Source organism: Plecotus auritus (assembly GCF_963455305.1).
Source record: "Plecotus auritus genome assembly, chromosome: 7".
Classification (NCBI taxonomy): Eukaryota; Metazoa; Chordata; class Mammalia; order Chiroptera; family Vespertilionidae; genus Plecotus; species Plecotus auritus.
The window spans coordinates 53,195,662-53,218,157 of record NC_137774.1 but is presented as its reverse complement, the minus strand read 5'-3'; the positions used below and the strand labels follow the sequence as shown (position 1 = coordinate 53,218,157).

The window sequence follows — 22,496 nt, the reverse complement described above, 5'->3', positions numbered from 1 at the left end:
GGAAACCAGTGGGGAAAGACAGGGGTGTGCTCCCTAGAGAGGGCCTTGCTGGTCCTCCATCCTAAGGGCTTTCAGGGGAAGTCCCAGGGGAGGATCTCAATAGAATATTTGTCACCTTTTTAGGTGTGTCCTTTCAGTGTCATGGTCTCCACTGATTGGTCGGCACCAGGGCAAGGGGTCATTTGTCATTGTAGCTGTTCCTAAGGTCAGTCGCTTGTCTGGTTTTGCTGCTTTTTTGGGCCTGGAGCAGAAACATAACTGATGTTATCCCTAGGAGTTAATGCTTAAGGGATTGGTCATGCAAGGGCCCACATGGAGTTGCTTAAAGCCACTTTTTGGCCTCTTGTTCCTCCTCCCATGGGGTCTACTGTGTGACTAGTGACATGCCAGGAGAGGAAAGGTCAGGGGAGGGTCCGAGCTGCATAACGAGGGGTGTGCTGGGGAGGAAACTCACCTGGGGGTGAGGTTCTTGTTTTCCCAGTTTTGCCTTTGCTAGGCACTGGGGGGCTTCTGTTCCTGGTCCATCATCCTTGCTCTCCTCATGCCTGTCCTACTGCCCACCACACTGCTGTGAGCACTCTTGTGCCGTGATGATGTATGTGCCGAGGGGTAAATCCTGCTGCTCTTACATTGCCGCTGGTACAGTTGACACTCCAGAGATGTCCTGCCCTCTGTTCTTGCTCTCTCCCTGATCTCCTGCGCATGGTGCCGGGAAATCGTGGACTGTTCCAGTGGGATGGGAATGTAATCCTCCTTCCCTGGCTTCCTCATGGAAGAAACCGTGTGATCTTAAGTCCCTTTTTAGTATTTGGGAATTTTAGGCAGCATAACATTAACATAGACATTTATAGAAAAACTAGAAGCCCGATGCACGAAGATTTGTGCTAGAATGGACTTTCCTTTCCCTGGCTGCCGGCACTGCCTTTCCACTCCAGCCCAGCCCCTTTCCACTCAGGCCCCGGAGCCGCCTCTTTCCGCTCCGGCCCCGCCTTCCCACGCTGCCCAGAGGCCCTGAGAGACCGGGAGTGGGGCAGAACACCTGCATCATCGCCATGGTGACAACGCAAGCGTCCTGCCCCCGTCACTTGGTGCCTGTGTATGCAAATTAACCGCCATATCACTCCTGATTGGCTGGTGGCGTAGCGGAAGTACGGTCAATGTACATGTTTGTCTATTATTAGGTAAGATTGAGTATGGGCACTTGAACTCTTGCTCCTGGAAAATCACTTCCTTTGGCTAAGTTCGGGCTCAGAATTGAGTTACTGTACCAAGAATGGGGGAGAATGAGCATCACCTTTGGAGTTTGAAAGCCCCCTTTTGAGTAATTGTTACAGACTTTTGCCTTTCATCTTCATTCCCAGCATCTCCCCCACAAGCAGCCAATCTAGTGTTTTTAAATACCCTTCTAATCTACCTTTTATATGACATGCAGATATAAGTGGGGCCCTAACACATGAGTTTTTTTTATAGGTATCTTTAATTAAAATGATACTGTACTTAATAAATAAAAGTCTAGATGGCTAGAGTAACAGATGGACTTAAAATTTTTTAAAAACCTATTTATAGACTTCTAATAGTCAAGAAAGACCATCTAATTTTTCTTTCATACCCTGAGACATAAAAATGATTTGCTAATGTGACTGATTTGGTTGTTTTCTTTGGAGTCTTACTGGAATGACCTAGACTTCTGCTTTTCTAATATATTTATTTATTTATTATATATTTGAGGGTTCTAAAAATTAGTATCTTCTCTTTATTGTGCGCTCCTCTTTCTAACTAGTGTGGAAAGAAGAGACCCTCTGGCTGCCTTGGCCCGGGAGTACGGTGGCTCGAAGCGCAATGCTCTGCTGAAATGGTGTCAGAAGAAGACAGAAGGCTACGCGGTAAGTGCGTGTCCGCCAGCTTCCAAGCCACTCTGGCACTAGTCGTCCAAGCCAGTATGTGTTCCATGTGTTCCTGTGCTCGTCTAGGCCAGTGTGCATGGCGTTGCCATCTTTCAGGGCTGCCAGAGTTGCTGTTGTGTGTGGCCCAGAGGTATCCGGACAGAGGCTGGTGGGCCTGGGAGCCAGTCTGCACTCCAGCCACTGCGCCGTGTCCTGAAGTGCAGAACTGCGTCTCCTGTGGAAGGGCTCTTCCTCTTTGCTCAGAGGAGATGTAAACTCCCCAAGCAGCACCCAGCAGGCCGCTTCGGCCTAAGAAACAGGTTTTGCAGAACCATCTTCCCAGAAAGGGCCCCTTTTCCTAATTCCCATCGAGGTCCCGCCTAGCTGAGCCTTCAGTATTTCTCTGTTACTTTAAGAGTTGTTTGCATTTAGTTTAGGAATTTCCATTTACCAGAACAGTGTTTTCTGTGAAAGTTAGACAAGAAAGTAATACCTGATATAATGTAAGCTTTTTCATCAGGACTGTCATACACAGAGATCATCAAACACAGTTTCAGGAAGAGCATCACTCACTGCAGAAATCCAGCACCGCCCATCCCACAGCCCCTCCCACCGCCCGCGATAGCTGTCCCCGTTATCTCCCTCAGAGCTTTCTACAAAAGTATGCACCCCATGTGCTAACTTAGTTTTGCCTGCATTTGAACTTTATAAAATGAAATTTTAAACTGTAATATTGCACCTGCCATTTTGGGAAGATTTTGTATTTTAATGATCAGATGATCAAAATGAGATTTCTGCTCCACCATTGGTGGGGGTGTGCATAAATGCCGCCTTTGGGGAGGGAAATATGTGTCAGGAATCTAAAAAATGAGTATGCCCTTTAGCTCAGGAATTGAGTTTCAAGAAAGTAATTGTGAATGCCTATGAAGATACAATTTTGAACAAGTTGATTATAGTTTTATTATTTAAAGTTATTTTTAAAGAACTGGAAATAATACAGATTTCTAACAATATGGTAATCAAGCTTTAAAATCTTGCTTTGTGCAAATATATTTAAAGGAACTAGAAAAAGTGTGCCCACTATATTAGGTCAACAGTTAGGTTCTAAAGCAATATAGTATGCTTCCAATTCTGTAAAAATAATTTATATAAATGTTATACTAACATTAACAGCAGTTATCACTGGATGAGTACTTAAATTTTATTCATGCTTTCCTGTGAATTTTTCATTTTCTGCAATGAACGTGTAAGTTTTTAACAGAAAGAAATATTTTAATTGCATCTTTTTAAAGGAAAGAAGCCAGATCCAAAAGGCTACATATTATATGGTTTCCTTTATATGAAATGTCCAGTGTGGGCAAAGTCATAGGTCAGAAAGTAGATTAGAGGCTGAGGGAGGGAGGCCAGGAAGTAACTGGGCACAGGGTTTCTTTGGGGATGATATAAATGTTCTGGAATTAGTGGTGTTGGTTGTATGACCTGTGATTGTACTAAAAGCTACTGAATTGTACATTTTAAAAGGGTAAACTCGCTTGGCTGGCATGGCTCAGTGGTTGAGCTTTGACCTATGAACCATGATCTGTTCGATTCCTGGTCATGGCACATACCTGGGTTATGGGCTCAATCCCCAGTGTGGGGCGTGCAGGAGTCAGCCAATCAATGAATCTCTCTCATCATTGTTGTTTCTATCTCTCTCTCCCTCTCCTTTCCTCTCTGAAATCAATAAAAAAATATTTTTAAAAAATAGTTTAAAAATACATAAATAAAAGGGTAAACTTTTACATGTGAAATATCTTAATAAACCTGTTATTAATTTTTTTAAAGGGCATTAGAAGAGCTTGTGTAACATGGCAACGTCGGGAAACACTGCCGCAGCTCCTTCTTCTGAGTGGGCAGATTTATATCCACCCATTCAGTAGAAGGAACAACCTCTCAATCTTCCAGAGGGGATTGTGTAGGGGGATCTGAGAGATGGATAAGGGCAGAGGGGGGGGAAACTGCTATTTAAATTATAAATCTCATCAAACTGTAACTTTAAACATACTTGTGTATTACTTTGTATAATAAAAAAGAATTGAAGTAAAACAAAATGAGAGAGATGCAAGGTATTATATGTTGGTTTTTATTTGGTAGGTGGGATCCACAGGTATTCACGTCATTGTTATGGTTCAGAGTCCAAATGTATTCTTTGTATCAAATGTTATATAATGACATATAATTTGGGGGCAAAAGTTTGAAGGAAATGGCCATAAAAGTGTATTATAATCAACTGGAGGCCCGGTGCACGAAATTTCATGCACTGGAGGGGGCGTCCCTCAGCCCAGCCTGCACCCTTTCGCAGTCCAGGACCCCTTGGGGATGTCTGACTGCCAGGACCCCTGGCTCCTTACTGCATGCCTGCAGCAGAGGTGGGAGAGGCTCCCACTACCACCACTGGGCTCACCAGCCATGAGCCCAGCTTCCGGCTGAGTGGTGCTCCTCGTGTGGTAGCGTACTGACCACCCAGGGGCAGTTCCTGCGTTGAGCATCTGCGCCCTGGTGGTCAGTGTGCGTCATAGCAACCGGTCGTTCTGCCATTTGGTCGAGGCAGCGCTATGGATGTCCGACTGCCAGCTTAGGCCCACCTAAGCCATCAGTTGGATATCCCCTGAGGGCTCCTGGACTCCAAGAGGGGCGCAGGCCAGGCTGAAGGACCGCCCCCCAAAGTGCACGAGTTTTGTGCACTGGGCCTCTAGTATAGAATAATTAAACCAGATCTTTCTGAGGAAACTTTGAAAGTGAAAGAACAGGGCACCTAAGGCATCACAGTGTGCAGAACGGGCTTGGGTGCCTGCAGGGTAGGCCCGTCCACCTCTCTGCCAGCCACTTCACAGCCATGTGGCAAGTCGATTTTTATAACAGCATATTTTTAATTAAAATATAAACATAAATGACTGATAAAGTTTTTTTTAGAAAAAGTGACTTTCCCAAATAATGTCTTTACCCTGATTTGCACATACTATAACTCAGAATTTTTTCACTTTGGCCTGGCCTGTCTTTTTAAAGACTGTAAAAATGAACGTTTTATATCATCAGAGCTCTGCCATTTGAGGTAGTGAAATGGAGGAATGTGGGTGTGGTCCTGGTACACTGGATTTAAGTCCTGCAACCACACATTTCATAAATGAACTTGATTGGAGCACAGTCACCTGGTCACTCACTCATTGCCTGTAGCTGCTTTTATACTGCAACTGCACGGGAATGTAAAATTATGACCTTTAAAACCAAAACTCTTTTCTACCTGGGTCTTTACAGAAGTTGGCTGGCCCCTCCCTTAGAGAAATATGTACACAGTATCTCCTGTTGTTCACATCACATTTGGTCCTTGCATCTCTGGTAGTAAGAAGCAAGTATTCAGATAGCAAGACACTTAAAAATTTATCTGAATCCGTTCAGTTTCTGTTGCAAGAAATTGTCTAGCAAGGGATAGCACTCACAAAGGCACAAATAAGGTATCTTTGAACCTGCTTTTAGCCAATTAGCTAGGAGCTCCATATTCTTACCTGTTAGAGAAAAAAGCAGCCTTTGTATTGTTCAAAGCAAGTCTTAATTTGCATCTGGAAAGAGCACCCGTGTAGCTGGCCAAGTTCTGTTTTTCTGTCTCCGCATTCCCACAGGCGAGCACTCCCACATGCGTCCAGTGCAAGCAGCCTGCGCGGTGCAGGCCATTTGGGGCTCCAGTTGTTTTCTTTCTTGAGACCGGTCCCTTGAGAGCCACATGCACAATTCAAAGAATGTAAAATGCTTTGTTTTATTTATTGTCATTAAAGTGGTTCTTTTTCTGACCTCATCATAAAGATAGATTCTCAGTAGACAAGAATATCATTATTGGCCTCCACTCTGTTGAGGCCCTTTTTCACCCAGTGTCTCAGCTTCTCTAGCTGCTTATGGCACATAGTGATTTGTGTAGATATTTTATTTTTTTAAATATATTTTTATTGATTTCAGAGAGTAAGGGAGAGGGAGAAAGGGATAGAAACATCAGTGATGAGAGAGAATCATTGATTGGCTACCTCTTGCACACCCCACACTGGGGACCTAGCCCACACCCGGGCATGTGCCCTGACCAGGAATCAAACCGTGACCTCCTGGTTCATAGGTCAATGCTCAACCACTGAGCCATGTCAGCCGGGTTGTGTCGACATTTTAAATGGTACTAGGTATTGTTGTATATTCTAAGGCAAGTAGAGTTTATTTGGAAAGTGAAGATGAAAGGCTTTATTTCGCAAGCTGTGGTGGACATACAATCAGCTCTTGGCAATCCATAAATACACTCGGCTTTATCTTCTGAGCTGCATGCTTACGAGCCCCTTTCCCATTCTCAGTTGTATGTGCATGTATGAAACTGTGAGTAATAATAATTGTTTTTGAACAAAAACATCAAATTAAAGGGTGTAGAAATACCAGTGAGGTTGTTTACACAGCAGACGGGGTGGGATTCTCCCACCTTCCTCTGTGGTACATGGTCAGAGGAGCAGCCTCACGGTCGTTCACAGCCTGAGCTGGCCAGTCCGCCTCTTCCCAAGAGTTTGGAAGGTGAACTGGGAGCAAGATTACTCTAGAACAGCCGTGGGCAAACTACGGCCCGTGGGCCGGATCCGGCCCGTACGGCTGTTCTATCCGGCCCGCGGAGCCGAAAGAGCAGAGGGTTCTCTTGCTCTCCCCTCCGCTCCTTCACCAGCAGCAGTGTTAACATGGCAACGTCGGGAAACACTGCCGCAGCTCCTTCTTCTGAGTGGGCGGATTTATATCCGCCCATTCAGTAAAAGGAACAACCTCTCAATCTTCCAGAGGCTCCTTATAATGCCCGCGGACGTGTCTCCCGACATCACCCTGGGAATGCGTAGACACATTATTGTGGTGATGTAGGGAGACACGCACGCCCCTGGAGAGCAGAGTATCAGAGCCTTTCTGAGGTAAGATTAAGAGCTCTACTCAAACACAATTTTTTCCTGTTCCCACATTCTGTACATCACAATGACTTGTTAATAAAACAACAAAGACTTTCAGCTTTTAGGGCTTGTATCCACTGCAGTTTTTTTTCCCACTGCGGACGCGCACAGCAGGGAAAAAGACACACAGAGGACATGTCACACTAGCCATGCTGCAGCTGCATTTTTTTGCTGATACAGATGCGGTATCAGTAACGCTACCGTGGCCACTAACCGCATGTGTTAGCGGCAAAACAAATGCATTTTGCGCTGCGTTTGCTTCTCCCCCTTGTGCCCGTAAAAATGCATGCTACAGGGCATTTGTGTTAACATGCACCACTGCACATTAGCATCAACGCAAACATGATGGAAACCTGTGTACCCTGCATTAACCCTAGCTGCGCTGCATTGCAGTACTGCACCACACTGCAACGGCAGCACGGCTAGTGTGAACGAACCCTAATTCAGTGGGTTGAACAAAAAGATTGTATAGAAATGTGATGAACTAAAGATTTTATTACAAAATCGCTTAATTTCAGGGTTTCAGAAGTAATTGGACAAATGAAAAACTGAAAATCAAATGTTCATATCTAATACTTGGATGAAACCCTTTCCTGGTAATGACAGCCTGAAGTCTTGCACTTATGGACATCACCAGATGCTGGGTTTTCTCCTTTGTAATGCTCTGCCAGGCTGACACAGTAGGGGTATATATATATATAAATATCCTGCCATTTCCAGCTTTTAATAAGAAAAACTGTTGCAATGGGCATTTAAAAGTGGCACCTGGTTGTTTTTATAGAGTCCAGTGGATGCAATCTGACATTGATAATGGGCTCTTTCACACTATGTGCACTGCAGCTGTTTTTTGCCAGTAACGGAAGTGCTAGTGGTAACTACTGGTTACCCATGTTTTGCACTGCCCTAGCACCTCCCATACAAGTGTGTCTGGAAGACACAGCAATGTGCAGCTATGTGTGTTACCATAAACAAAGGGCCTGTGTGAAAGATACACAGGTTTCCTATGGAGGAAAGGGGTTGTTCTCTATGGTCAGGGTGTGCCTCTGTCCCATGTCTGAACTTTTTCAGATGATTTTGTTATATATATATATATTTTTAGAAGACCAAAAATGTTATAGTAGAGCAAATTTAATCACTTGTTTTTATACTTTACTGTCTTATTTTAGTAAAGAATTTAATAAGAGAACGGTACTGTTGGTTTTAGCCCAATATTAAACATGAGTGGACCAAAGAAAAGGAAAGTGGACAGTGAATGCCGAGTGTTTAAGAGGGAGTGGACAACAAAATATTTTTTCACCGAAGTCCGATCAATGCCGGTATGTCTGATATGCCAGGAAACACTTGCAGTCTTCAAAGAGTACAATCTCAGCCGTCACTTTGCCACAAAGCATGGCAACTATGCTAGCAAGCAGTCACCTCAAGAACGGGAGGCTACTGCACAGAGGTTGATGGCTAAATTACAGGCTCAGCAAAATGTCTTTCACAGACAAACTGCAATTCAAGAGACAACTACCAAAGCAAGTTTTATGCTATCATTCAAATTAGCAAAAGCTAGCAAACCTCTCTCTGAAGGCGAGTTTTTGAAAGAATGTATGATAGAGACAGCAGGTCTCTTGTGTCCAGAGAGCAAAGGCAAGTTTGAAAAACTCAGCTTATCGCGCAGGACAGTGACTCGTCGAGTGGAACTGATTGATGAAGACTTGGCCAGCAAGTTAAATAGTAAGGCAGAGTTCTTTAAGTTTTATTCACTAGCATTGGATGAAAGTAATGACGTAAAGGACACTGCTCAGCTCTTAATTTTTATCCGAGGGATTGGTGACAATTTTGAAATTACGGAGGAGTTTTTAGCCATGGAGCCACTGAAAGGAAAAACACGGGGAGAGGACTTATATGACCGGGTATCTACTGTCATCGAGAAAATGAAGCTACTATGGAGTAAACTTGCTAATGTCACGACAGATGGATCTCCAAATTTAACTGGAAAAAATGTTGGACTGCTAAAAAGAATTCAGGATAAAGTGAAAGAGGAGAACCCTAACCAAGATGTTATTTTTCTTCACTGTATTATTCACCAGGAATCATTGTGCAAGTCTATATTACAACTTAATCATGTTGTTAATCCAGTCGTAAAGCGTGTTAATTTCATTCGAGCAAAGGGACTTCAGCACCGTCAGCTTATTAAGTTTCTGGAGGAAACTGATGAGGATCACCACGAATTACTTTACCACTCTCGTGTCCGCTGGTTGAGTTTGGGCAAAGTTTTCCAACGAGTGTGGGAGCTCAAAGAAGAGATTGGTGCATTTTTGAAATTAAAGGGGAAGTCTGACGAAATTACTGAGCTGAGTGACAAGAATTGGCTGTGTGACTTTGCATTTGCTGTAGATATATTTTCACATTTGAATGAGCTAAATGTGAAGCTACAGGGAAAAGATCAGTATGTACATGACATGTACACTAATGTGAAAGCCTTTCAATCGAAGCTGATTTTCTTTTCCAGACAAATTTCAGACAAAGTCTTCACTCATTTTGCCACACTAGCCACACAGAAGGAGACCATCCAAAACGTGAAGAAATACAGCAAATCACTGGATGACCTGCATGCAGAATTCTGTCGTCGGTTTTCTGATGTTGAAAAAATTGACCAGTCACTTCAGCTGGTGGCCTGTCCTTTGTCACAAAACCCTGAAACAGCACCAGAAGAGGTGCAACTGGAACTCATCGATCTTCAGTCTAACTTTGTCCTAAAGGAGAAATTCAGCTCTCTTGAACTAAGAGACTTTTATGCTTCACTTAGTGAAGCCACTTTTCCAAACATCCGGAGGATGGCACAGAAGATACTGGTGCTGTTTGGGTCAACCTATGTTTGTGAGCAGACATTTAGCGTCATGAACATCAACAAAGCCCCTCACAGATCCAGCTTAACTGACAAACACCTCAGATCTATCCTGAGAATAGCCACAACAAAACTAACTCCAGACTTTGATGCATTAGCTAAAAAAGGAGACCAACAACACTGTTCCCACTGAAGTTGATGTTTTAAAGACCAAAAACCTTTCAACCCAGTCTACATTGCCATCTACATCTACGTCCCGGGCATAATTTGGAAGTTGCACTAAAGAAAATGTTTAATTTACTGTTTACACATTTTGTTCTTTTCTATTTGTTTTAGTTTTAAATTATTTTATTATATTTAAGTTTAATTTGAAAGGCTTTTGTACCTTTCCTTTGTTAGGCAATTTTATTTTGCCTTTGCCATCTTCAATATAAGGTATGTTATTGTGCTATGATTCCTCCATTTTTTGAAGTTTCAAATTATAATAATTAGTGTTTACATTCTTCTTGTTAAAATGTTTGAAATGAACAAAACTATTGAAATAAAAAAAAAAAGACCATACCCTTTTATGTAATGATGTTTACTTTGAATTTATATTAGTTCACACAAACACTCCATCCATGCTTTTGTTCCGGCCCTCCAGTCCATTTTAAGAACCCATTGTGGCCCTCGAGTCAAAAAGTTTGCCCACCCTGCTCTAGAACAAGCATGTGAAACTCAAAGGCTAACACGGGCCAAATAAACAAGATTTAAGTTTATGTGGGCTGCAAAAGCTTCAGTTTTCATAGAAATGTAGGTTTATTTTGATAGAGACATGCTGAATACAAAGGGCTGAAATAAATGAGTAATAGTTAACATAAAATAATAGAACATTTTAATAAAAATTAATATTTTTTCTTGAACATTAACTTACCAGACACTGAATAACTGCACAAATTAATAAGTGTAATGCAAATACACCTATTTTTCTTGTTCTCTGAAAGTGAAATATTTCCTGTTGCACACACCAAACAAGCCAGTCCAAGATTAATGACGTGGCCATCGGCTGCTAAAATATTCGCTGCTAGTATTAGTGGAGAGAAATGGTGCGCCTGCACATAAGGTGTGTAAGGGAAATGAATGCAACATGATTATAGTAATCAGTCATTAGCGAACGTTGTAGTTCATTATTAATAACTAGAGGCCTGGTGCATGAAATTTGTGCACGGGTAGGATACCTAGGACTGACCGGCGATCAGGGCTGATCGGGGCCTTCCAGCTGCCGGCCAGGGCCTGCCTTCGTTCTGTGCTGCCCCCTGGTGGTCAACACACATCATAGTGAGTGATCAAACTCCCGGCCGAACTCCCAAGGGGACAGTTTGCATATTAGTCTTTTATATAGAGAGATTATGTATAACAGGCTATTGTAAAAATTAAGTTACGAAATTTTTATTAAAATGTTTCTTACATACCATTTTATTGGCTTGGCCGCAAAAATATTCGTTGTGGTGTTTGACATGCTTGCTCTAGAACACAGGGCTCAGAGGCTGTCGGCAGCTTGTTTCTCTGCAGGAGAGTGACTGTGACAGGCCTAAGATGGCTGTCCTCACAGCCTGTTTTCAGCGTTGGCCTTGATTGGCATCTGCTAACTTGGGTTTCAGGAGGGTTTCCACCACTCCCAGCACGGATGAGAGAGGCACACTGGGCCTGACTGGGTGGCACAAGTGCGTGGTTTACGCAGAGCACCAGTCTTCCTGGGAGGGAGTCTCTCCTCCAGCTCAGCTGTTCTTGGGCTGGTGCTAGGATGTCCCTGTATGCCTGTGTGTCTCTCTCTTTTTGATCCTGTATACCATGTCCTATTCTTTCCTTTCCTTGTTTTGGTTCCTCTGGTATCTTCCTGAGGAAGGGCTCATGGAAGATAAAATTTTAAGACTTTGCATCTTTGTTTACCCTGACACTTGATGGATTCGTTGGATAAAGTGTTTTAGGCCATAAAGTACTTTCCTTTATAATTTTGTAGGCATTGCCCCAGTGCCTTTTAGTTTCCAGTGTGGCAGCAACAACAGAATCATCCCATTCCTTTGTGTGTAATGTGTTGTGTCCAGGGGCTTGCAGGCGACCCTGGCTGGTCCGTCCCCAGGGGCTTGCAGGCAACCCTGGCTGGTCCGTCCCCAGGAGCTTGCAAGCGACCCTGGCTGGTCCGTCCCCAGGAGCTTGCAGGCGACCCTGGCTGGTCCGTCCCCAGGGGCTTGCAGGCGACCCTGGCTGGTCCGTCCCCAGGGGCTTGCAGGCAACCCTGGCTGGTCCGTCCCCAGGGGCTTGCAGGCGACCCTGGCTGGTCTGTCCCCAGGGGCTTGCAGGCGACCCTGGCTGGTCTGTCCCCAGGGGCTTGCAGGCGACCCTGGCTGGTCTGTCCCCAGGGGCTTGCAGGCGACCCTGGCTGGTCCGCATTCTAAAACTCCAGGGGGGGCGGGTTCCTCACCTGCCTGTCCCTCGCTGCACCTCCTCAATAAGATAACTCATGACAATAGTTTTCTTAAATGATTTTGTTGGTGATTTCTACTCTGTTTTCTTTCTCCGGAACTCCTCCTAGCCTGGTCCTTTAATTATATCTCTTTTCAACTTTTTTCCATTTCTCTGTTTTGCAGTTTTGTTTGAGACACTTCCTTAACTTCATCTTCCCAAATCTATTAAATGTTTTATTTCTGCCATTGTGTTCTTGTATCAGTTCAATTTTTAAATCTTTAATTGTGGTAAAATAAGCATAACAAAATTTACCATCTTAACCATTTTTAAGTATACAATGCACTAGTTCTAAGTATACTCACATTGTTTTGCAACAATCTCTAGAACTTTCTCATCTTGCAAAACTGAAACTCTGTACCCATTAAGCAACAACTCCCCGTTCCCTTGACAACCACCATTCTACTTTCTCTTCCTATGAATTTGACTACTTTAGGGACCTCATATAAGTGGAATCATACAGTATTTGTCCTTTTGTGACTTGATTATTTCCTCAAGGTTCATCCATGTCATAGCACATGTCGAAATCTTTTTTTTATCCTCACCAAAGCTATGTTTTTGATTTTTAGAGAGAAAGAGGAAGGGGGACAGGGTGAAGGGGGGCAGGGGGAGAGAAACATCAATGTTAAAGAGACACATCAATTGGTTGTCTCCCATGTGTACCTTAACAGTATCGAACCCACAACCTAGCTTTAGCCCTGACCAGGAATCAAGTTTTTTGGTGTACAGGATGACACTCCAATCAACTGAACCAATCTGCCATCTTTCCATGGAAGTCTCAGAATTTGTTAGACCTTAAATATATTAACTCTAAGCCCTGTCCAGGTGGAGTGTCATCCCGTACACCAAAGTTGGCAGGTTCAATTCCTGGTCAGGGCACATACCATTGCAGGTTTGATTCCCAGCGCGCGCGCTCTCTCTCTCGCTCTCTCTCTCTCTCTCTCTCTCTCTCTCTCTCTCTCTCTAAAAAACAACAACAAACAAACCAATAAGAAACATAGCCTTGCCCTAGCCAGTTTGGCTCAGTGGATAGAGCATCCTTCTGTGGACTGAAGGGTCCCAGGTTTGATCCCAGTCAAGGGCACATGCCTGGGTTCCATCTCCAATGTGGGACTTGCAGGAGGCAGCCAGTCAATTATTCTCTCTCATCATTGATGTTTCTAGCTCTCTCTCCCTTTTTCTTCCTCTCTGAAATCAATAAAAAATATATTTTAAAAATACAACACATATCCCTGCAACCTCTCCAATTGGGGACCCCTGGGAGGATGTCCGACCACCAGTTTAGGCCCGATCCCACAGGTGGTCGGACATCCCTCTTGCAATCTGGGACTGCTGGCCCCTAACTGCTGGCCCACTCACCTGCCTGTCTGCCTGATCTCCCCTAACTGCCTCTGCCTGCCTGCCTGATTGCCCCTAACCCCTCTGCCTGCCTGCCTGATTGTCCCTAACTGCTCTCCCCTGCTGGCCTGATCTTGCCCCCAACTGCCCTCCCCTGCCATTCTGATCTTGCTCCCAACTGCCCTCCCCTGCTGGCCTGGTTGCCCCCAATGGCCCTCCCCTGCCAGCCTGATCTCGCCCCCAATGGCCCTCCCCTGCTGGCCTGATTGCCCCTAACTGCCTCTGCCTGCCTGATTGCCCCTAACTACCCTCCCCTGCCAGCCTGATCTCGTGCCCAATGGCCCTCCCCTGCCAGCCTGGTTGCGCTGGCCTGATCTCGCCCCCAATGGCCCTCCCCTGCCGGCCTGATTTCACCCCCAACAGCCCTCCCCTGCTGGCCTGATCTTGCCCCTAACTGCTTCTGCCTGCCAGAAGGCCCAGTGCACGAAATTCGGGGGGTGTCCCTCAGCCCAGCCTACACCCTCTCCAATCTGGGACCCCTCCAGGGATATCCAGCTGCCGGTAGGATCGGGCCTAAACAGGCAGTCGGACATCCCTCTCACAATCCAGGACTGCTGGCTCCCAACTGCTCGCCTGCCTGCGTTCCTGATTGCCCCTAACTGCTTCTGCCTGCCAGCCTGATCACCCCCTAACCACTCCCCTGCCAGCCTGATTGATGCCTAACTGCTCCCCTGCCAGCCTGTTTGCCCCTAACTGCTCTCCCCTGCAGGCCTGGTTCCCCCCAACTGCCCTTCCCTGCAGGCCCAGTCGCCCCCAACTTCCCTCCTCTGCCAGCCTGGTCACCCCTAACTGCCCTCCCCTGCAGGCTTGATCGCCCCCAACTGCCCTCCCTTGCAGACCTGGTCCCTCCCAACTGCCCTCCCCTGCTGGCCATCTTGTGGTGGCCATCTTGTGTCCACATGGGGGCAGCCATCTTTGACCACATGGGGGCAGCCATCTTGTGTGTTGGAGTGATGGCCAATCTGCATATTACTCTTTTATTAAATAGGATAGAGGCCTGGTGCATGGGTGGGGGCCAGCTGGTTTGCCCTGAAGGGTGTCCCATATCAGGGTGGGGGTTCCCTTGGGGCATGGGGTGGCCTGGACGAGGGGCCTATGGTGGTTTGCAGGCTGGCCACACCCCCCGATGACCCAAGTGGAGGCCCTGGTATCTGGGGTTTATTTATCTTCTATAATTGAAACTTTGTAGCTTTGAGCAGAGCCAAGCCTCCTCGCTCTGTGGCCGTAGCCATTTTTGTTGGGATTTATTTATCTTCTATAATTGAAACTTTGTAGCCTTGAGCGGAGGAAGCTTGGCTTCCTCCATCACCAGGGGCAACCCAAGCCTCCTGCTCTCTCCAGCTCCGTAACTACTGCCATTTTTGTTGGGATTTATTTATCTTCTATAATTGAAACTTTGTAGCCTTGAGTGGAGGCCTAGGTAGGCCAGGGTGTGCTGAAAGCTTGCCTTCCTCCATCGCCAGGGAAACCCAAGCCTCCTGCTCTCTCCATGGCCGCAACCATCTTGGTTGGGTTAATTTGCATACTTGCTCCTGATTGGCTGGTGGGCGTGGCTTGTGGGTGTGACAGAGTGATGGTTAATTTGCATATTGCTCTTTTATTAGATAGGATATGTATAGATATAAATATATTTTTTAATCCAGGAAAAGGACAGTTGTATCAAATTCCTTTTTGGCATTTATTGAGCAATCCATAAGGTGTTTTCTCTTTTAACCCATTTATGAAATATATATATATTATACATTATACATTAATTTCCTCATTGGGGAACCATTCTTAGATTTCTGGGGGCAGAATTCCAACTTGGTCGTGGCATCTGCTATCTGGTATAGTATGTTATTCCTGGGGTGAATCTCTGCTAGTAATAAAGGGATTTGGCTTTTGCTTGGTTTAGGTGTGAATGAAGTTTTGTGTTTATAAGACCCAATTTTTTTAGTTATAATGTTAGCAAGCAAAAAAAAAAAAAGAAAAAAACAACTAACAAACCCTATCACATGTACATAGTAAAAAAGTTCAGTCGCATTTGCTGCTTTTTCCAACATGCCTGAGGAATCGGCTCTCTGCCAGGAGGTACCTGTCACACTTGGGGGCACAAGACTCTGACGCTGCCTCTGACAAATGGCAGCCTGGACTTTTCTGAAATTTTGCTGGGGAGAAGTTGGGAAACCTCTCATTTAGAAGTTTCTATTTTGCATGGCCAGTGTGGCTCAATGGTTGAGCATCAGCCCATGAACCAGGAGGTCACAGTTCGATTCCCAGTCAGGGCACATGCCTGGGTTGTGGGCTTGATCCCCACTGGGGGGCGTGCAGGAGGCAGCCGATCAATGATTCTCTCTCATCATTGATGTTTCCATCTCTCTCTCCCTTTTTCTTCCTGTCTGAAATGAACAAAAACATATTTTTAAAAAATGGAAGTTTCGATTTTCCTGTTCCCTAGAAGTGAAGGCTTACATTTTCCTTGAATCGGGTGCTCTTTGTATGGATAAGTCTTTGCAAGGACCTCCTAGTAACACGGAGGGAAAGCAGGTCCCCACTTAATGTCCCGGGGCCCAGCATGAATAATCCAGAGCTGCCAGCGGTGTCGGTGAGGCCCACTGGACCAAGGGGGGACTTCAGTGTGTGGCCAGCTGATCCATTGACATCCGAGTGAGGTGCATTGAAGTCTCTTCCTTTGATTGTGTTTTTTGTCAAAACATTTAATTTCTAAGAGTTTTTGCTTTAGATATTTTGAACCAGACTTAAGGATTTGTGGCTTTTACCCTTTATTTCAGTTAAACCATTTGACTAAAAGTGTACATGTTTGTACTAATATCACTGTTCCATTTCTGCCCAGCTTTTATCTACGTGATATATTGTTATACTTTATTTAGTCTTCCCTGCGTTGCTTGCTGTAGGTGTGTTTCTTATAGTTTAGCTTTATGTGTAACCTAAAAAATCCTCTAACATTTAGCCATTCACATTTCTTGTAGCTTATTGGTGTATATTTTGTCTTATTTCAGCTACCTTACTTTGTTTTAGTATACTTTTATAACTGGTTTTCTTTTTCCTGACTTCCTCACCTCCCTGGTGAGACATGTGGTTGAAGGTGAGGAAGCTCAGACATCCTTGCCTAAGAATCTGAGTGGTAAATGGGTGATCATGTCAAGTTTAAAGCTACAGTCAGTTCTTATCAAATTGGAGTAAATAGTCATTTTCCATCAAAATCAAAGTTTTAAAATGTAGGGCTAAAGAAGCCAGTGGAATTAATGTCAGTAGCATTATTATCTTCACCCCCCTCCATCTCCAGAACCTTTCCATATCCTCAGGCTGAAACTCTGTCTCCATTCAGCATAGCTCCCCGCCCATCCCCCGCCCCCCATCCCCAGCCCAGGCACCCTCCCTTCTGCTTCACTTCTGTGAATGTACTGATTCCAGGGACCTCTGGCCTCCCGTGTCCAGTCTGTTTCCCTTAGCACAGCGTCCTTGCGGTCCATCTGTGCTCTAGTTTGTCAGCCATTGGACATCCTTGTGGGTCCCCCTGGGTGAACTTACAGCAGGGCCACCGCAGTCTCCCAGAGGCACAGCTCTGCAGACCACTCACCACCGTGGCTTTGAAACACTGCACGGCCCTGCAGACTGAATTAGACCCATGTTTGTAGTCTGTGTGGGAGGGTCTCCTTTCTAACATGGGAAGGAGCTGCTCTGTTTTTCCTCTCTGTCTCAGAAATATAGAAGGCAGTCCCCTCCACCCCACCCCAAGCACCACCCCCTACTGAAGGCCTGGGAGAGCAAGTCCTCCATGCCCTTAAGGAAAGGGAAAGAGTGTTTGCTCACCCAGGATAGGCTCCATAGTGCTTTAAGTCATAAAGTAGGTGCTGAAGAACTAGAGGTAAGAGGATAACAGGTAGGGAGCAGTTTGGAATGGAGGCTGGGCATAGGTTGAGCAGGACAGCAGGGACCCCACCCCCTCGCCCTGAAGGAGTGGCTGTTGCTCAGAGATCCAACTCCAGGCACATCTGGGAAGACCAGACTCCCACAGGAGGGCTCAGCCCAGCCACCCTCAAGGCTGAGGGATTCACTCCCTGCTGAATTCTAAGGAAACGCTGGGGAACTGAGGGGTGGGACCTGGCGGGCTTTTAGAGAGAACCGACTCCACTTACAGATCTTGACACGAGTTAGCGGAGTCTTCTGCCTCTAGAGGACTATTTAAAAAAACATCTGCATCCAGATGTGGCCAGTGCACACATTTTTCATATGTATATAAGTGTAGGTATCCTGCCAGCTTCAGGAAGTAAAAGCAGGGTTTCCAAATGGAGCCGTGTGAGCGTGTTTCTCCTGAGGCTTATTTAAGAGCTTTGTCTTCTCCCCCCGGGGCGAGGGCCTGTGCCAGCAGCTGGCTGCAGGGTGGCACCTCCACCACAAAGCCACTCTCACCATCATCTGGGGCGATGGGCCCAGATGTTCACTGCAGTCCTCTCAGTCCCCCAGGACAGCACGAGGTTTGTGTAGGCAGTCACAGCCCCGGGAGCATCTGCAGGGTATTTTTGCTGTTCTCTTATTCATGAAATGTTTATCTGGGAAGAGACGTTATCTAGCCACAGAAGCTTATGACTTCAGAGACTAAATTCATCTTTCTGGGAAGTGGGAGGTGAAGATTGTCTATCTAGTGTAAATTAAACTTGGTCTTGGAACTAAATTCTTTAGAACAAATTATTTTGTTTTCATGTGTTGTAACTGGACAAACAATGGGTCCGTGCTGCCTGTCTCTACGAGCCAATGAAGCAGAGACAGGGTTGAATCATATATGAGCATTTATTCCACTATTGCCGGCAGTGTGGGAGGGCAGCAGGTCAGCCACAGAAATCTGCTCTGCAGCCCTCCATTAGCCAGCTGCTTATATAGCAAAAGGACCATGTACAGATATGCAGAAGGACTAGGGGTCTTCAAAGGGCTGAGTGATGTGCGAGGGCTGGGGTTACAGGGGAAATAGCCAAAGGGAGTGCCAGGTGGGCAGTTCACAGGTAAGCAGGCTAGAGGTTTGCAAGGCCTGCAGGGATGCAAAAGGGCAGGGGATCGTCAAAGGGCTGGTGAATCTGGTTTCTGCAGCACAGTTGTTCATCTTTCCATGATAGCAGGCAGCTCCAAATGGGGAGGAAGGCTGCAGCTCCAGCCAGGGTAGAATGTGCCTTCTTTAATCAGAATAAAACAATCACGGTTAACAGAGCATGGTTCCGATTTCTTACAATTCTAGCTGGTTCCCCAACCTTCTGTTTCTGCCCCCTTTCAGTATTATTTTCTTAGTAAGCACATCCAAAAATATGGAAGTGCTGTTTCCCTCAAAACAGATTTTCCCTTACTAAAAATATTCTAGTTGGAATGCTGGAGCATCAGAGCGTGGAAAAAAAAATCATGCAGTTCTCTGAACTCTGTGGATCCTCTTAGGAATTGTAGGAAGTGAGTAGCCATCATGTTGTGGGATGGGGTGTCTAACATACAAGGTGGGGGACCTCTTTGAGGACAGTTTGGTAGAATCCAGCGTAATTCATCCCATGTGTGTGCAGAGTAGTTACAAAAGACTGGAAACAGCCTAAGCAGCCCATTGTATCCATCCTATGATGACCTATACATGACCATTGGAAAAGAACGAAGTAGCTAATGGTGGTGAAAAATGAGCTAGTGTTTCTTGACTATTCACCATGACGGGCTCCTCCAGATGCTTACCATGTTACTTGTGCGTGTAATGTGCAGTGCAGCCCTGTGAGGTGCCTACGCCATGCCCACTGTTAGGTGAGGAAAACAGCATGAAGATGGCACGAAAATGATCACAGACAACAGTAAGTGAGCGCCGGGGTCTGTCTTGTCTGGTTTCATAATCCTTCTCTTAGTCTCTGAGCTTCACTCTTTCTGTGTGTTGTGAAGGCCCTATCTCATTAGATCTTCATATGTTGACGCAGAAAGCAGGATGCATGCTACCATTTGCATAAAAAGAGGAAGGAAGAGTGTGTGCGTGTGTATGTGTGTGTGTGTGTGTGTGTGTGTGTGTGTGTGTGTTCACGCAGAGTGGTGCTGTCCAGTGTGGTGGCTCCTAAGCACGTATAAGGTGGCTAACTGAATTTTAAATCTTACTTAATTTAAGCTAATTTTAATAGCCACGTGTGGCTAGTGGCTGTTTTATCAGATGATGCAGGGTAAGGCTTATATGGAAGAATGCAAAAGATCATTTTATCTTGTGGTTTTCAAACTCTAGCAAAAGCTCTGCAGGCACTGTGGTTGGAAGACAGGTTCCACGCTACTCATTTCAAAACCACTCCTATACGCAGCCGCTTCATTAGATGAGGAAACTGAAAGCCAGAGAGTGGGTCCTGCCTGAAGTCACAGACAGCTACTGCAGGGGCAGGCGGAGGGCCTGGGAGGGGTCGCTAGGCAACCCCGTCTCTTTTCCTCCCCAGAGGGATTTGTGTCTCAGCTGCCAAGGCTGTATTCCATCAGATGATCAGCTCAAAGGCAACAAAAACAGACTTTGTCTCCAGTGTTTTCAGGCCTCCACATTCCAGACTCAGGTTTGTCTTGCTCCGCCTGCTCCACTGTATGTGGTGAGCCCGGGCCAGGGACCAGGCTTCATGACGGGTGTCTGCCCCTCAGCACCTCGCAGAGGCCTGCGGGATGTAGTTACCCACTAAGAGCCAAGATTGGGCTCCACCTTCAGCCTGGAGAGCTGACCTGGTAGTTTCTTTCATGTTTCCTTGGGTGACTGGTGATAGAGATAGTTCATCTCAACTAGGAGAAGGGTGGGTTTGGGGGTGCTAACGGATTACTGAGCCTGGGTGATGGGATAATTGTAGGATGAGTGGAACCAGCACATCTGCGTGACCTTTTTTAGAAAAAGTTAGGCAAGTGAAAATGAGGTAATCAACTCAACAGAAAGGCAGTGGAGGAAAGGGGGCAGAGAAAACTGCAGAGGAGGGTTTCTCCAGAAATCTGGGGCGCGGCCTGGGTCTGACCTGGGGCCAGGGCGTGGCAGAGAGTCTTGGAAGCCAGGCTGAGGGTAGGGAGGCTGCTCTGGGCAGCTGTGGAGGACCGAGTTCCCATGCTGAGCATTCATCCTCTGTGGACAGCATTGTCTGTGGCCAGCCCTGCTTGCTGAGCCACTGCGCGGGGCGGCGAGGGCACGCTGGCTTGGGTGTGGACCTAACTAGATGGTTTAGAAGGCAGCAGGGCAGTTGCAGTGAAACTAGACCAGGGCGGAAACGTGAGGGGACTCTCGTGCTTGTTACATGAAGAAGAAGGGAGCAGGAAAGATACAGCGGCAGCCACTCTTCTGATGTCAACACCCTTTGGGTTCTGCCTCCAAGGAGAGGCTGCGCAGCATCTGCCTCAAGTCCTGAGACAGAGCAGCCCTTGTCGTTAGAAAGCTCCCATCTGCAGAAGCTGTTTCTGCCCTTCCCCTCGGACTCACCGCTGGTCCTCACCACGGGTGTAAGCCAGGGTGGGCCCGCTCTTTTTCAGGCCTCAACCCTTAATTCCTTCAACAGGGATAAAAGTAGGAAGAATCGTTTTTTAAAAGTAAATTATTCTAAATTAATCTCTAAATTTAATGCAATTCCAATGAAAACATCAACAAGATGTCTTTATTCTTGAACTTAAAACAATTAAAAATTCACCTGGAAAGACAAACCAGTAAGCACAGCAAGACAGTTTTGAGGCAGGGCAGCAGTGAAGGTGAGTGTGCCCTCAGATGGCCGTGGAGCTGCAGGAGAAAGGCCACTCCCTCCTGCCCGCTCCCCACCTCCAGGTTCCAGGATGGAGAGCACACCTGAACTCGGGGCCTGTAGCTCATGCGTAAGAGGAGAGCAATTATTTCATGAATTAGATTGAGTAGGGCCACGTTTTTAAAAATCTTAATAAATAAGCAGAAGTTTCTAGACTTGATGAAATAACTGACCTAAGCAATAATATGAGTAGGGTCGGAAGAGGAAAGGAATTTCAAGGCAACTCCGAAGTAATTTGCAGCCGATGAACAAGAGGTTAAGGGAAGTGGAAGGGATGTAACCTCAGCCCAGAAGTTAACTGTAGCTGATTAACAAACTACCTCGAAGCTCAGCGGTGGGGAGGGGCAGCAGTGCCTCTTTTGCTCCCAGATCTGCAGCTGAGGCCTGGCTCCCCCTGCCCTGCCCTGCCCTGCCTGGGGCCTCACATGGCTCGAAGATGGACAGTGGGGGCTGGCCAGGCTCTTTTCAGAAAGCCCTGTCCTAGGCTGGCGGACATCCACGTACAAAGCCCAGGCTCCCCAAGAGGGGGTTTCAAGAGTGTGGGTCATTCCTATTACCTCACCCTGGGAGTCCCCAACTTCTCTGCCTTCAAGCAATCATTCGGGCCAGCTTGGGTCCCAGAGAAGCTGGGAGATTTCAGAGAACCCAGCCACCTCTGACCTATCAGAAGGGAACGTGAAGGTCTCGGCCTGCCTTTCCAGCACATTCTTAATCGCAGCTTCCTTCCCTCATCTGTTGTCAAGTCTTTACTCTTCTTCCTCAGACATATTTTTTGGAAAAAAGAAAACCAAGAGGGCACTACCCCAGGATCTGTTCCAACATAGAAATGTACAATATTAAGATTCTTATTTATTGCAGGACAATAAATGATATCATTAATATTTTTAATATGTATCATTTCTCTTAATTAAAAGTAATACATGGTCTGCCAAAACCGGTTTGGCTCAGTGGATAGAGCGTCAGCCTGCGGACTGAAGGGTCCCAGGTTCGGTTCCGGTCGAGGGCATGTGACTTGGTTGCGTGCTCATCCCCAGTAGGAGGTGTGCAAGAGGCAGCTGATCGATGTTTCTCTCTCATCGATGTTTCTGACTATCTATCCCTCTTCCTTCCTCTCTGTAAAAAATCAATAAAATATATATTT

At 46.0% G+C, this 22,496-nt stretch overlaps 1 protein-coding gene across 12 annotated transcripts in view; it reads left to right on the top strand.

Moving 5' to 3' along the window:
* SPECC1 (sperm antigen with calponin homology and coiled-coil domains 1) overlaps window positions 1–22,496 on the top strand; it is a 291,359-nt gene that overhangs the window by 247,634 nt on the left and 21,229 nt on the right. For all 12 annotated transcript variants that reach the window (XM_080681002.1, XM_080681006.1, XM_080681007.1 and 9 more), the window contains one exon: window positions 1,781–1,883. In XM_080681002.1, coding sequence (XP_080537128.1) covers window positions 1,781–1,883 — 103 coding nt within the window. The remainder of the gene's footprint in view (window positions 1–1,780; window positions 1,884–22,496) is intronic.